The following is a 15,437-nucleotide window of genomic DNA, read 5'->3' as shown; positions in this document are numbered from 1 at the left end:
ATTATGACAGCGGGGAACCCATCAATTTCTATAATTGTTAGGTGCAAGAGATTAGATCTATGGGAAAAGCAAGGATTCCATCAGATAATTGCTTTTAACGTTGAAATTGTCAGAAATCAAGGATTTAGGAAAACAGGGATTTACTACAATATTTGATATTTCATAATATGATTTTATTTTATTTTTTAAAATAATATTTAGCTTACAACTTAATTTCGAACATTCCTGGAAAATTTTAAAATGCCGTCTTCATTACCAAAAATCCTCGAAACAGGAATAAATGTTTTTATAAGTAACTCTCAGATCATAACAATTAAAACATATTATGAAAAATCAACTATATATAAATGTGGCGAAAGATAATCGATGACTATAGGTTGTAATATCTGAATGATTTGTTTGATATTTGATTTTTTTACGATCATATGTTCCAACTTCCTCAATTTGTATGGGCGCTATGCTCTTCGGTATGTGACGTCTATATCAATTTTCTCCTTATAGACGCAACAGATAGAAGTAAGATTAGTAGTGATCAAAAGCGCTTATTTATCGCATTAAGCCTATACCCCCTTTTTTTTCGCAAACACTCCCTTTAAATTCGGACACAGTGTATGTTAATTTGGATTTGAAAAACTTTAAGAAAGATAACTTGTGCTTATTTAGATCTAAATGACAGGGTTACACTCACCCTTGCTGTTCGTGAGTTCCCCTCCCCCCACACTGGAGCTCGGATCAAGGATCTTATGCTACAAATCCTTGATGATTTTCTTCTTAGAGGAAAGATCTCCTATGTAACTGCTGACAATGGGAGTAATATAGTCAAGGTAATAATGGGTTTGGTCTTAGCTTTAAATAGTATTTTCTAAAGTTTAATTTGCTTCAGCCTATTCCGGCTGTTTAAATTTTTCACTTTTCTAACCATCACATGCCCCTCACTTTAGGCTTGAAGCGGGCCTTTCGGTATGAAACTGTCTGAATGTCTTATTTTACCTTTACTCGACTAAATCTATATTTTGACCCACTTGAACAAAAGAAAGTAGATTGTTTAATTTTTGCGAAGAAATTTTGCATAGATTTTTGCACAGATGCCTTTAAAGAGAACTTGAACATTTTCATTTTTTGTTGAATACAAATTTAGTTTTTAAAAATGTTGCAAATATTTTTGCACATTTTAAGGGCTTTTCAAAAATGTATAATTTATCATATTTTGCGCACTTTTTTGTTATTGCACATTTTTTTGCATAATAACTTTAAATTGCAATAAATATTTGAAATGTTGCAAATTTGAAAAAATTTCTGCCCAATGGCTTTCCAAAATTGTATCAAATCCTATAGTTTTTTTTATCACTTTAACCATATTCCTGCTGGGGGGGGGGGTCAACTTGACCCCCCTCTGTAGTTTTTTTTTACATAACTAAAAAGTATTGGTCTGAGGCTGTTGAAATTTTCTGACTTTTCCTACATAGCCAAAGCCCTCCCTTTAGGCCTAAAACCGGGCTTTAATACTAACTGCCTGAGTCCTCAGGCACACTGCCTGAATGACTGCTTTTTCCTGTAACAAACTAAATCTTTGTTTTGACTCACTTCCACTTGTCAGATTTTGATATAATTTGGCTTTTTGGAAAGCCTTTGACATAAGGAAACGAATTGAACAAGTTTTGCGAAAAAAAATGCAAATTTTTTGCAAACAACCTGACAAAGGAAATTTGCACATTTTTAGTTTTTCTTGATTAAAAATCAGGTTATTTAAAATTTTGCAAAAAAATTTGCATATTTGAAATGGCATGGTCAAGGGCTTTTCAAAAATGTATAATTTTTCATTTTTTGGACAAATTTTTTTTGCAAACATTTTTACTATATAGCTGGATTTTGCAATAAAAAATTAAATTTTTGCAAATTTGCAAAAAATTTTTGCAGATTCTAAAAGTAGAGCACAGGAGCTTTCCAATGATGTATCATTTGTCATATTTGGACATCAAACATGGGATTTAGAGGGGGGGGGTCAAATTGCCCCCCCCCCAGCATATCCTGGTTTTCAAGTACCCCAGCAGAGATAGGGTTAAGGAAATAGAGGGCGGAGGTCCCCGGGACCCCCCCTGACTATTTTGGGTAAACCAAACGTCAGCCTAAATAGGGTTAATTTACTTATGAAGGGTTTGTTCTTTTTTGCCTCTTTACTTTTCAGAAAGTAAAATGTTTTTCATTTTAATTGTTAAAAACGGAATTTAAAAATTTTAGTGAAACTTTATCTGTCTTAATAAGTGAAATTTTAATATTTCAACATTAAATTATATGTCAGTGCAGCGAATTGACTAGAGCACATTACTTTTCAAAAGCTAGCTATAAACTCTGTTATTGTGAGGTCTAGAGGGGAAGGGTTTCTAATGTAGAACACCCATGTCTTAAGCTTTTTGAAAGGAGTTGATATTTTTATTTTTAGGCTTTAACGTTACTGAGGGTGGATTCTGTTGAGGACCCAATTGAAGAAGTGGTTCTACCGGGAGATTATAATCCTACTCTAGTTGATGGATTGGCTCAAGATGATGAAGCTAGTGATGAAGATTCTGCTGACGAAGATTCTCCTCTAACTGCTGAAGACGGTGAGTTTGAAACGGGTGTGTGTCCTACAGAGGGTGTTAAGTACTTTCCCAAATCAACTTTTCCAAGGGCGACTTGCCAAGGGACAATTTCCCAAATGTGCAGCTCATTTAACATAAACATCAAAATGAGGTGAGGGACAGCATATTATTTAACATTAAGAGGCCGCAGCGCTCGGCCCCTAGCCTATCTTAGCCCCAGCGCTCGGCCCAGAAATTTTCTCAACCAAACTTAACCCAAAATAAGGTAAGAGAAAACCTAATTTAAAATTCAAGATGCAGGGTGGCCAAAATGTACGGATTGTACGGATTGTTTTTTTTTAACCCTAAAATTGTACGGATTGTACAGATTTTTATACTGGAAAATACACAGTTTTTTTAAATTTTCACTCATTTCAGCAAATTTTTCATGAAAATTAAAAAAAATTCTCGTCAAAATGAAGTTAGTTTAACTTATTTTCTGCATTCTAAATAATATTAGATTGATTAATGTTTCAATTGACAATCAAAATTCATTCATAATTTTCGAGATATGTCCAAGAAGTGTTTATTTGAGAATATGTTCCATAAGTACTTATTTGATTGCTTATTCAAGAAGATGTTCCAGTATCCTGTACCCAGTATCCTGTACCCAGTATCCTTTACTCAGTATCCTGTACCCAGTATCATGTACCCAGTATCATGTACCCAGAATTATGTACCCAGTATCATGAACCCAGTATCCAGTATCCAGTATCCAGTATCCTGTATCCAGTATCCAGTATCCTGTATCCAGTATCCAGAATCCTGTATCCTGTATTAAGTTCAATATCCTGTATCCTGTATCCTGTATCCTGTATCCAGTATTCATTCGATATCCTGTATCCAGTATCCAGTATCCTGTATCCTGTATCCTGTATCCGGTATCATGTACCCTGTATCATGTATCCAGAATCCAGTATCATGCACCTAGTATCATGTACCCAGTATTTAGTTTGTATATATGTATGAAGGCAATTTTTTACAGATTGATTCTTCCTGAAGAAGTTTAAACCCTCTTACATGAACTGAACACAAAGGACAATGAATTTAAAATTGAATTTTAATGTTTTTTTTTTCAAAAATGGGATTTTTTTCGAAAATTGTACTGATTGTACAGATTTTTAAAAAAATGTACGGATTTTTTAAAAAATGTATGGATTGTACGGATTTTTTAAAAAAAAATTGTACGGATTGTACGGATTTTTTTTCGAAAATTGTACGGATTGTACGGATTTCTTCTGAAAATGTACGGATTTTTGTACGGATTTGTTCAAAATAGTTTTGGCCACCCTGAAGATGCTGTAGGGCTCAGTCCCCTAGCCCATCCTAGCCGCAGCGCTTGGCCGCCCTAGCCTAACCCAAAAAAGGCATATTATTAAACATATTATAAGCAATTGAACTTTTTGAACATAACCAAAGAACAAATGATTTATTTCTGAGGTCAAATTTATCATTGGAGCATTCTGACCATTATAGCCAACCATTACATTATGGGTCATGTTGTATGTCCATTTATAGGTAATTTGGCATGAGGATCCGTTTCTTAGTAAAATCTTTTGTAATGACTACTCTGATCGACGTGCTAGCAGCCAGCAGTCACCTTCTGGGTCATCCTGTCAAATGTTTTGCATTTAGTATGTCGATTCTGGGGTACTAGAAACAATGATTCTCTTTCTTAGGTAAAAAAAAATAAGTTTCAGGACTCTGATCTGCGAGCTGCTGACCATAGAGTAATTATGGTTCAACCTATCATAGTTTTTCATATATATACATGTAACAAAAGTTAAAAACAAAAATTGTTAACAGTTCTTATTTTATTTGCATTTTTCGTTTGGTTTACGTCATTTCATTTTCGAGATGATGTATCGCATGCAACTGTCATTCTAACTTAGGCCAAACTTAGCACATAAGTATTCAAAGATATTTTCTTTTATTGCGCGCGCGCGGATATTTAAGCCTTAGGAGGTGAATTTTTTTAGAGCATATTTGTTTCAAGGGTGTCATGAAAAATGTCCAAGTGCAATTATAAAAGTTAACATTGATTTACTGTAAAAAAAGTCACATTTTTTCACAAAAAGCGCGCGCGTGCGCACTTTTGTTCAGATTCCTTCAAAGCCAAAAAATGCATGTAATATACATAATTCTGAGTTTGCATGCAAAAAATCATCCTCCTATGACAATTTTAAGTTATGTTTAAACACTGTAAAAATTTTCCGGAGAGTAATACGTTTCATGCCCCCCCCCCCTTTTGTTGAAGGGGGATACTAAAACGTTTTTAAAGTGACTATTCTTTTGTGGTGGTGGTTTCATCTTATAAGAGTACTCTTAAAATCTGAATTACTTATTTAATTATTTATCTACAGAAACGCTTGAATTAATTAGATTGCAAGGTTTGTTTGCAAGTATTTAAGAAAAAGGAATATTTACTTCCCAGATTTTTTTTGAAAATTGCATTCAGGCGTGCAACTAGATATTTAGCAGGGGGTGGGGGGTCAAAGGGCAAAAAGTTGGCGTGTAGCGAAAACATTTTTTTTGCCCCCCCCCCCTAAACATTTCTGGGAAAAATGTGCATCATACTAGGCCATGAAAAAATTACCTTCCCAATTAATGATATTTTACAGGGAAATTTTTATTTTGGGGGCATTCTTTTCTGTTTGGGGCAAGTTTGTGTGGGAAAAATATTAAATTTAATTTTTTGGGTGGCAATTTTCAGTTTGGGGAAATCTGAAATCTTAAATCTTAGTATTAGGGCCAAATTTTCTTATGTTTTTTTTTTCATTTACGCAAATATGTGTGTGGGAATGCATAAATATTTTTTATTTAAGGGCATTTTCAAAGTATAGGATGGGGGTTTTTTGAGGGTTTAGCGCAAAACTTCTTAATTTTGGAATAATTACATTAATATTGGGTGTATTTATAAAACATTTGGAGATAGATACAAATAAATTTTTGGGTGCAAATTATAAATAATTGGTGGCATTCTAAAAAACGGGACAAAAATAAAAAAGAATGTATGCTTATATTGAAAAGTGTTATAGTGGAATTTGAGTTTGTTTTAATAGTTATGGGTGTAAATGAGTGTATGTTAAAAAAGATTACTGTGTGGGCCTATTTTTTTTCAAATTTTAGAGAAAATTATTTATTTTTGAAACTATATGGCCTGTAAAGTACTTCTGTGCCCCCCCCCCCTCTAGTTGCGGGCCTGATTGCATTGCTTTTAAAATAGTAAAATCCAACCCCCCCCCCCTTAGAGTTAAGTCTAAAATGTATGTTATAGAGATATATGTTAAAGAGACATATAAATTTATACTATATATTTAAGGGATTTCCTTGGCAGTGAAAAGAAGACTTCCATAAACTGTGTTTATATAATGCTGAAGGTGAGAGAACCCGTTGTTTTTAATTTTCTTTTAAGGATTCGTTTCATTTTGATGTGAATCCTTCCTGTGTAAAAATATCAGAAGTTGCAAATTTTGATCTGGATCAGTATTATTTTTTTTTTTTGGAAAATGAAATTTTCTAAATTATAGAATGAATTTGTTTTTGTCTGTGTCCCTCTGATTCAGAAATGCAGATCCACAGGATCCCAAATTAAGCGAATCTTGATTCTTAGCACTGCAAGAAATAGAACTTCACAAAAATAATAAATACAGTCTTAGAATATTTTTTCTGACTTTTAAATATCACTTATTTAATCCCAGGGGCGTATATTCATGCGTGGGGTGTTATCAAAATATCAAATACAAGAGTAGAGAAACAGAAATAAAGAAAATGGGAAATGCTCAAAAAAAAGAAGAAAGAATTCTGTATGCCTTCACCACACCAATTATTACATTTAAGTTAACAGCAACATTAAGAATTCAGCGAATAAAACCCAAAACAAAAATTTTGGTACACGCAAGTCCTCAAGAATACATCTGACTAAAATTTAAAGAATGGTTTTCACAAGGGGGGGGGGGGCGAAAACGAGTTTTCAAGAAAATATACACTCCTTCTGTAAATTTCACAAAAGAGGGGGAAAAAATATTTTTTAAATAAATTTTCTTTGCCCCTGGCCATGATAAAAATAATAATATATATTTAGAATTTGTTGTGTGGGTTGAGAAGATTATCTCCAACGTCTTTCCTCCAAAGCCTCATCAGTTCGATTGAGTCAAGATTTAAGTAAGAATTAATATGTTCAATTTAAAACTGTTTTAATCTTGTTCTTATTCTTGGTTACTAGTTTCTTGAATTTTTACCTGTTTTTAGTAAGGATTGAATTAATTTAATTTATAATTCTTTTAATGTTGGACAAAAATCACACAGAATTTACAAAGGTTGAATTATGCTATTGAAGAAAGGAAGAGCTTTTGTTTTGTCTAAAAGACTAAAACCATTTGAAAATGTCGGGGAAATGGCAGTTTTTAACATTTTATTAAAACTAGGTCTGCCATCTTTATTATTTAAAATTTTTGATGATTGTCAGGTCAGAACTTCACATACAGAATCTATTAATTAATTAAAACCCGTGCTTCATACTACAATATCATGCCTACAGCCAAGTATGATTATTTCAGATGTGACAATCATACAATATCCTGGCAGTCAAGACTCTTCAAGAATGGGGGGGGGGGGTCCAACCCTTTCTGCATTTTAAATTCAATACATTTAAAAAACATTTGTTTACAGGTGTGTACTCAAGCAGGATGATTCAGACTTTGAACCAGTATATATAGTGGCCACTTTCCTGGACCCCTTTCTAAGTCTCTACCTAGACCATGACGTCCGCACTAGGTTAAAACTTTTTGAAAGCTTGTATATATTTATATCTGTTCTGTTTACCTTCTCAGATTATAATCTCTAATGCAACGGTACTAAAGGGGTATATGTTTAAAGGGACAGACTGGCTATGTAAGGTATTTGAACTGAGAATGCAGTGTTGTGGAAAGCTACTTTATGATTCATTTGAGACAAATAAAACTTTTTAAAGATCTATAAATCCCGAGTTTGAGCGCAAATTCGATGTTCAAAGCTCTTACTTTGGGGGTGAATACGTTTTCAGAATCGTTATTTTTTTAATTATTAAACTCTACAGTAAACTAATATTAGTTGTATAGGAACCGGTTGAGAAAATAAAAGTTAATCATCTAAAATAAGTAATCTTGTTCAATTTTTAGTTTATATTTTATCATTATTCTAGTTTCTCATTATCACAATGATTTTCTGCAGATTTTCTGGAATTATTATTGAAAAGACGACATTTTAAGAATTTGAAGAAATCTGCGATTAAATTCCAAGAAAATAAGAAATTCAATATAATGATGAAAACGAAATAATTGATTCTAGCATTGTTAATGACAAATTTCTTTTGAGAAATATGTTCCCAACCATCTAAGTAGTTTACTGTATAAAAAAAGTTTTATTTTTCTCAAATGAATTCTAAAGAAGCTTTCCACAACACTGCATACTCTGTCCCTTTAAGGATGAATGATTCTATGCTATGATTATTAAAATTTACAGTAACAAGTGTCTTGATTGTTTATTTTGATCTCTTTGAGTAATAAGTTTTTTTATGTTAATTTTCATTCCCTCTCCTGGAGTAATTAATTTTCTATTAGATTATTAATACCACTCAATGCAGTTGAGTATTTAGCGTCATGAGTAATATGACATTTACTATCTTACAGTGGAATAATTATTTTCAGGCTGAAACAGTCATTTTTGTAAATTTTACAAATGAAAAGCAGAAAATACTTAGCTTTTATTAATGAGACTAGTAATATTTATTTTTAATTGATTAGAGCTAGACGTGAGCTTAGGAACTATTGTAGGGTCCCGGGAGTGCACCTACAGCCACAGGAGGTATGCATTGCATATTTCTCTATGCAATTGAAATTTATTTTGCTGGGAACCTCTTCATTCATGAAATTTGTTTAAATTGGGAAATATATTAATGAAATTGTCTGTGTTATTTAGCTTGCTAGTTATTGAATTTCTCAAATTTTAAGGAAACCTATGAAGACCAGGAGAAGGAATCTGAGGGGAATAAGGCTGAGCCTGGGTTTTTAATGTTCTTGAAACCAGTGGTAACAATCATTTTCTATATAGTGAACTTGAGCATCTTCAAATTTTACATTAAGACTCTTATTTGATCCATGAAATTTTACTTAAATGTAGAATATATAGTTTCGGCACACTTTGTATGCATATTTGGACCAACTTTATACTTAAATACAGCGTTTTGGATCTGGATCCGGTCGGATCCGTATCATTTGGTCGGATCCGGATCCGGATCCGTATCAGGAAACATTGATATGGATCCCGGTAGCGCCAAAAATTAACCAAAACCATGGAATAAATAAATCAAAATGGTTCGTAAATGTATTATTTACATGACGAAAATTTTTCAAAATTATCTTTAATCCGCATCAAAATGATACGGATCCGAAACACTGCTTAAATAAATTCTTTCCATTGTGTGGAAACCTAGTCAGTGTGGGAAATAGTTTTCAGGGCGGCAAAAATGGCCAGCTTGAGCGGACTTATTAGCTTTTACAAAAAACTGTTCATTTTCATTCAAGAAACTGGCCACTTATTTTCATTCCTTTTATAATTAGGTTGAAGAAATTAACTCGGCTGACCCATTTGAGGCAGACATGAAGACGATGGAGGCAAGGTTCAAAGAATACAGGTACAACACACATTATGCCTTCAACTGTGTTACATTTGAATCTAGTATGTGGCATCATTCATACCTTAGGCTGAAGGTACTAAAACAATTGTAAATAAAGTGATCCTCAAATCATATAATGTCATTGTGACTAATGGAACACTTGAAACCTTAAGTAGATTTAAACACGTTGTTTTTCAGCTTAAAGACCTTTAATTTTTATAATTTCTGTAAATGTAAAATTTTCTGTGAAAAAAAAATATATATTAATCATGCTTGATGAGACAAAGCTTTTGAAGTGTTGTTAGACCAAATCTGAACAATTATGATAAAAAAGAGAGATTATGAAAATTTTCTGAATGGTTTATCAAATTTTAGCATAAAAATAAGCCCCAAAAAGATATAGCTCGCCTGGATTCATTTTTTCTGGTGCGGACCCATGATCTGGTTCTGGATTCGCATCAAGATTATATGAACCCTGAAAGCTCTGCTTTATTCAGTGTTTGATCTGGGGGAAAATAATTAATGCAGGGGTGTGTAATTCCAGATATTTATTTTCTGGTAGGGGGGGGGGGAGATGATATTCAAAAGCTTGAAGGATTTAATCAATGAAGGAATGACTGAATTTTTGGCATGGACTAAATAGCTTCTACTTAATTTTAATTAACTGTGTCCCAAACTTCAGGAATCAATATGCACTTTAATTAACTGTGTCCCAAACTTCACGTAATCAAAATGCACTTTATTTAACTGTGTCCCAAACTTCACGTAATCAATACGCACTTTAATTAACTGTGTCCCATACATTACGTACTTAATATGCACTTTTCTGTAGAAACTTTTATCATGCAGGAAAGAAATTATGGGACCCAATGCAGATAAAGACCCTCTGCTCTTTTGAGAGTGGCCCAACAGGTTTCTCACAAACCTTGCTGAGGTGAGAAAGTTTCTATTACACTAAGAATATGTATTCGGGTTGTCTGTTTTTTCGGGTTGAATTAAAATCAAAACGGCTAAACCAATCTGGCCCATGTTTTTTGTAGCAACTTTTACAATTTCTTGAAAGGTGTTGGGCTAATCAAAGTGGAAAAAATGAGCCTGGAAAAAATTATAACAGATTTTTTTTGAAAATCCTAGCTTTTTATTATCTCAGCTACAGCTTTTTCAAATAATTTGTTCGTTTTTTTCAAAATTCTAATGCTGGGACTTTACTTGTTGAATAAAGCTTTAAAAGGCAAACTTTAAAAAAGCTGCAGTGTTTTATATTTTTGAGTCTTAAAAACGCTAATCCCTGTTTTTTGGATCGCCCTGTATGTATTGATCTTCGGAACTCGTAGGCCCATTGATTATCATTTATATTTAATTCAATGACTTCTGTTCCACAATAACTTAAAACATATTGCACTATGAAATATTAATTAATTAATGGTTTCAGGTAGCTCAGGATATCCAGATAATACCAGCAACCAGCACGCCAAGTGAGAGAGTTTTCAGTAATACAGGTGGGTGTTTTTTAAAGCTGTTTGGATTTGGTAAAGTGATATATTTATTAACAGGAATTTTAATTAAATTAAAATTGAGTGTAAATGAAAAATTAAGAGTTACAATAAAAATTGGGGTCCTAGAACTCGGAAAGATAATCTTATATTCAAAATGGATTGGAATCAAACTTAATCATTTGATTTAGGCAGCGCTTAGGATCTGGATCTGTTGGATCCGCAAAAAATGTGGAACCATAGGTCTGGATCCAAGGCGCAAATATCGATTGAAAACTGCAAAAAAAAACTTTTACTCATAAAACCCAAATCTGAAAAAAAATTGCCAACAATCCTAAAAATTTTATTTCGATATTTTATTAAAAAAATAAATACCCCCTCCCCCCTCTCCCATATAATCTTTTTTTGGATACGCATTTATATGTTAGTATTAGATTTGCACATTTCTCATTTTTTGTTAAAATTGTGAAATAATTTCTCTGTATACATACATGTATTTAGGGTTGCTCAGTACCGGAAATCGAAACAAGATTTCTCCCGCTGTGCTGGAGGGTAGAACTGTTCTGAGGAAGAATCTTGTGACTTTGCAAAAGGTTTTAGAGATAGTTCATTCCCTTTATTGGTTTTTTTTTGGTGTTATATTGAACATTCAAGGCTATATGTTACCTATGAATGTTTATCCAGGAACAATTTTAACAGTGTTTTTCTTAATATTTCGTGGATTTTTCAATTTAAATTGCACATTTTCAAAAATTGATAATTTAAAAAAAATCAAGGAATATCGTTATTTTTTTCTGTGTAGTAAATACTTGCTTATTAAAAGTCAAAACGACTGATCTGATCAGGTCCAAATTTTATGGTAACTTGCAGAAAAAGTTTTTTTTCAATAGGTAATGATCAATAAGGTTTCAAAATTAATCACCTTTTAAGATGTGCAAATTTAAACTTAAAAATCCACTGAAACTGAAAAAAGTTACAACGAAAAAAGCATATATTAATAACCAGAAAACTCGAAATAGTAAGACGACCTTTAGACTAAATTATTACTTTAAATAGTCTAATGAGCATGAAACACAGCAATTTTATAGTATATAAAGACCCATCTTTCTGAAGAACTGATTTAATAAGTGTATTGTACTGTCTTTTTGCTTTGAAACAAGCTTAAATACACTTAGGTATTGCTAAAAAGTCGTCTTTCTACTTCAGAGTTTTCTGGTTATCACTGAATGCCCTTTTTATTTAACATTCACACTAATATGTTTCCAATGACATTGTTCAAGGAACAATTTTAGCTGTTAAAATTGCTTACTTTTTTCTTTGTTAAGAGTTTCGTGCAGATTTGTCACTAAAATTTTGCGCATTTTCAAAAATAAATAGAAAAAATGAAGATATTTCTGTGCATGCTATTCAGTTTGTTACCATAAAATGCCTTATCCGATCAGGCCCATTTGTTTACGGTCACGGATAATTAAAGATCCAAAAGGTTGCTCCCCATTTTTTTTGCAATTTTGCAATTTATATTTTTAAAAATGCGCATATTTAAAAAATGGCAGTTTGAATCGCAACTGGTTAAGTGTTAACAGCTTAAATTTCTACTCAAAAATTGCCTAGAGTCTATTAAGTTAGAAATTAATACTGATGAATAAATTGTCTCTATTTAAGAATGATATATAAATACTCATTAAACCATTATTGTTTTATTGTAAATTAGATCTGAATTAATGTTTTTCTCATTTTTTTTCTTTTGTAATTTGTAATTGTGATATCTTTGGTTAAAATGTAAAATGTAGAATGTAAAAAATATAAAAGAACTTAAATATGTATTTTTATTTTTTTTTATGGCGATTATCTGTGAACTACAACTAAAAGGTTTAAATTATGTTGTCTTAGTTTTATCCTATTCATGGTACAAAGTATATTTAATCTAAGTCCATAGGCTTCGTTTTCGTTTCCTCTTTGTAGTTTTGATGTTAAATTAAACTTTTGCTTTAATTGAATCAGTTTATGCATGAAAAAATATTGAGAATAATTTTCTATTTCTCTTTAACGTTTAATTGTTAAAATAAAAATTGGCAATTATATTTATCAATGCCATTTAACTGTACATAAATGTTGTCTGTGCTCTGATCAGTATATATATGAGGAAACAAAAGTTTAAAATTAAAGAACTTTTACCTGTTTCCTCCTCTTATCTTTCATATCACTAAAAAAAGTATTTCCTCTCTGTCTCCACTCAACTAAACAAAATACCTTATTTCAATTGTTTTCAATTATTTGAATTTTCTAAACACTTTTGAAATAACTCATTGTAAATAATATTTATACTGATTTCAGAAGTAAAATGATAGATATATCTTCATACATTGAAGATACAAAATCTTCCTTGTCTGATGTTAATCTCTGCACAAGACTCACAGAGTATATTTGATAATACCCTTGCCAACTGGCAGCAAGGAGAACTGTTAGCGTGCACACTGTATAAAAATACCTGAGATATCCTGGAAGTAACCTAATAACATCTGCATCATTGCCTTAATTAATGCAGGTGTGGTGCCCGGAGAGATCTCGTACCTGCAGTGAACTCTGGCTATGCTACGCGTCAAAGCGCAAGATTCTTTAATAATAAACAAACACTTGGATTTATAAAACGGATTTGTTTCAGTACTAATATCGAGATTTTCGACCCCTCCCCCTGCCCTATTATGGGTGCTATGGAAACGCCTCAACACGGAAACGTCTCAACGCGGAAATGCCTCAAAAACCGGTTTTGAGGAATTTCCGTTTTTTTTTGGGAAATCCCTCAAAACTGGAAAATGTTGAGGGATTTCCGAATATTTTTGAGGCGTTTCCTAATATTTAAAGTTGAGGTGTTTCCTCTTTTTTTTTGAGGCGTTTCCTTTTTTTTTGAGGCATTTCCGTGTTGAGACGTTTCCGTGTTGAGGCGTTTCCATAGCACCCCTATTATGCTTGCAATTTCAACTTTTAAATTTTAATAAATTAATATTTATCTTTTATTATTTCAGGGTTAGACTACAAGGTTTCTCTGAAAAAAAAGTGTGTTTAGGCTTTTTAGTCTACTAAAATTCATTTTTTTGTAGTAAAAAGTACTTCTGTAGTTTAAAAACCCATAGATGAAAGGGGGTGGGGGTCGTAAATGAAACATTTCTCTTTAAAATGTCATGTTAAACATCAAAATTAGGCATAATAATCGAAAATGTGCTCGCCCCATTTCCAAAGTTATTAATTACGTGTTAACCGACTAAACGTCGTTTTATTCTACTACAATATGCGAGTCTAGTATATATAATGTCAATTAATTGGGGGGTCGCCGTAAAAAGATTTTAATCGAATTTGCCGTCCTAGCCTTCAAAATGTACTCAGTCCTTTTTCTAAAGATTTTCAAAAAAAATTGAAATCTTTTTTGTCTTTTAGTTTTAAAAAACCTCAATTCTATCAGTATCATTGAAAATGTTCAATTGACGACCCCCCCCCCCCATTTGTGAACATTGTACCCCTAGAAGCAATATAGTACATTTAAACTATGTTTTTATACATATGTATAAAAATTTATACGAAGGAGGGGGGGGGGGGGTTCTAGGACAGACCCTTTGCGTTAAAACGACGGATCAATTACAGAAAATTAGCCGTAAACTCGAATAAATCAAATTTTTCTTGTTTGTTTACATTTCCAGAAACTTGCGCTTTGCCCCGTAGCATAACCAAGAGTCCTCTGAAGGTACGAGTTCTCTGCAGACATGACACAGATACACCATCCTTATTAATATTAATTTTAGTCTTGTAAATTTTACACCCTCATTCCAGGCTTCTCTAAATCTGACCCAGCTTTGCCCATCACAATTCTAAACCAGTTTCTTTTCTCGTTTTATTTTTAACTTTTAATCAATGTCAAAAATTTTATCTTGAGACCATTATTGTTCATACATTTGCAATCACAATGTATGTAATCATATTTTGCACGAATCTAAGTAAATAATTGAAAATCAAACCTGTTTGCAACTATAATCTAATAAACTACTTAATTTTCACATAAGATAAATTTTACTTACCAAACTATGATCCCTATCAGACAGTCTCTCGTTTCATCCGAAACTTAAAAATAATTCAAACAATCATCCATCAAAATCCATATCTCATCATTTACTATTTTAATACTATTTTTTTTATAAAAAAATATTTTATGTTTAAATTCTCACTTAAAATTGTGTTGTTAATTAAATTTAAATCAAAAACTACCAATATCTTAATCAAATTATTTGCAATCAACTCATACTTCAAAACAATCAAACATTCATTTATTAAAAAATCAAACCAATGAACCAACACTAAAATGAAACATCGCATTTATCAACGTCAATTCCTTGTTAACAATGTAATCAGGGGGCTTAAGATTCCTCTGAGATCTTCTTACTGCAAGGTCGTCTCTCACTCCAATCAAACTAAATCCAGTTGAACCAGCCTCTTCATTCACTGCACTTGTAAAATCAAGGTTCCGCTGACTGTCAACCATCCCAACCGGAGTAGATTCAATAACATTGCTCTCCAACCCCTGTCTGAATGTACTGGTCCTCTCTCCTTCACCTTGAACAAGTTGATTTCTGAATCCACTCATAAACCGCTAAAATATCATAATGTCATTCTCAAATATTAATA

The 15,437-nt window shown here is 32.3% G+C and overlaps 1 protein-coding gene across 1 annotated transcript; it reads left to right on the top strand.

Annotated features, from left to right (window-relative positions):
• Nucleotides 1-427: 427 nt before the first annotated feature.
• LOC111716260 (uncharacterized) lies at nucleotides 428-10,178 on the top strand. Its single transcript, XM_023491696.1, has 9 exons — nucleotides 428-824; nucleotides 2,441-2,600; nucleotides 5,941-5,998; nucleotides 6,703-6,782; nucleotides 7,290-7,394; nucleotides 8,402-8,462; nucleotides 8,609-8,686; nucleotides 9,218-9,291; nucleotides 10,123-10,178. The coding sequence occupies exons 3-9, from the start codon at nucleotides 5,990-5,992 to the stop codon at nucleotides 10,169-10,171; spliced, it is 456 nt and encodes a 151-aa protein (XP_023347464.1). The 5' UTR covers nucleotides 428-824; nucleotides 2,441-2,600; nucleotides 5,941-5,989; the 3' UTR covers nucleotides 10,172-10,178.
• The last annotated feature ends 5,259 nt before the right edge of the window (nucleotides 10,179-15,437 follow it).

Source organism: Eurytemora carolleeae, unplaced genomic scaffold (assembly GCF_000591075.1).
Source record: "Eurytemora carolleeae unplaced genomic scaffold, Eaff_2.0 scaffold2010, whole genome shotgun sequence".
Taxonomy (NCBI): Eukaryota; Metazoa; Arthropoda; class Copepoda; order Calanoida; family Temoridae; genus Eurytemora; species Eurytemora carolleeae.
Note: the sequence above shows the minus strand (reverse complement) of the source record. Positions and strands in the feature narration are given on the sequence as shown.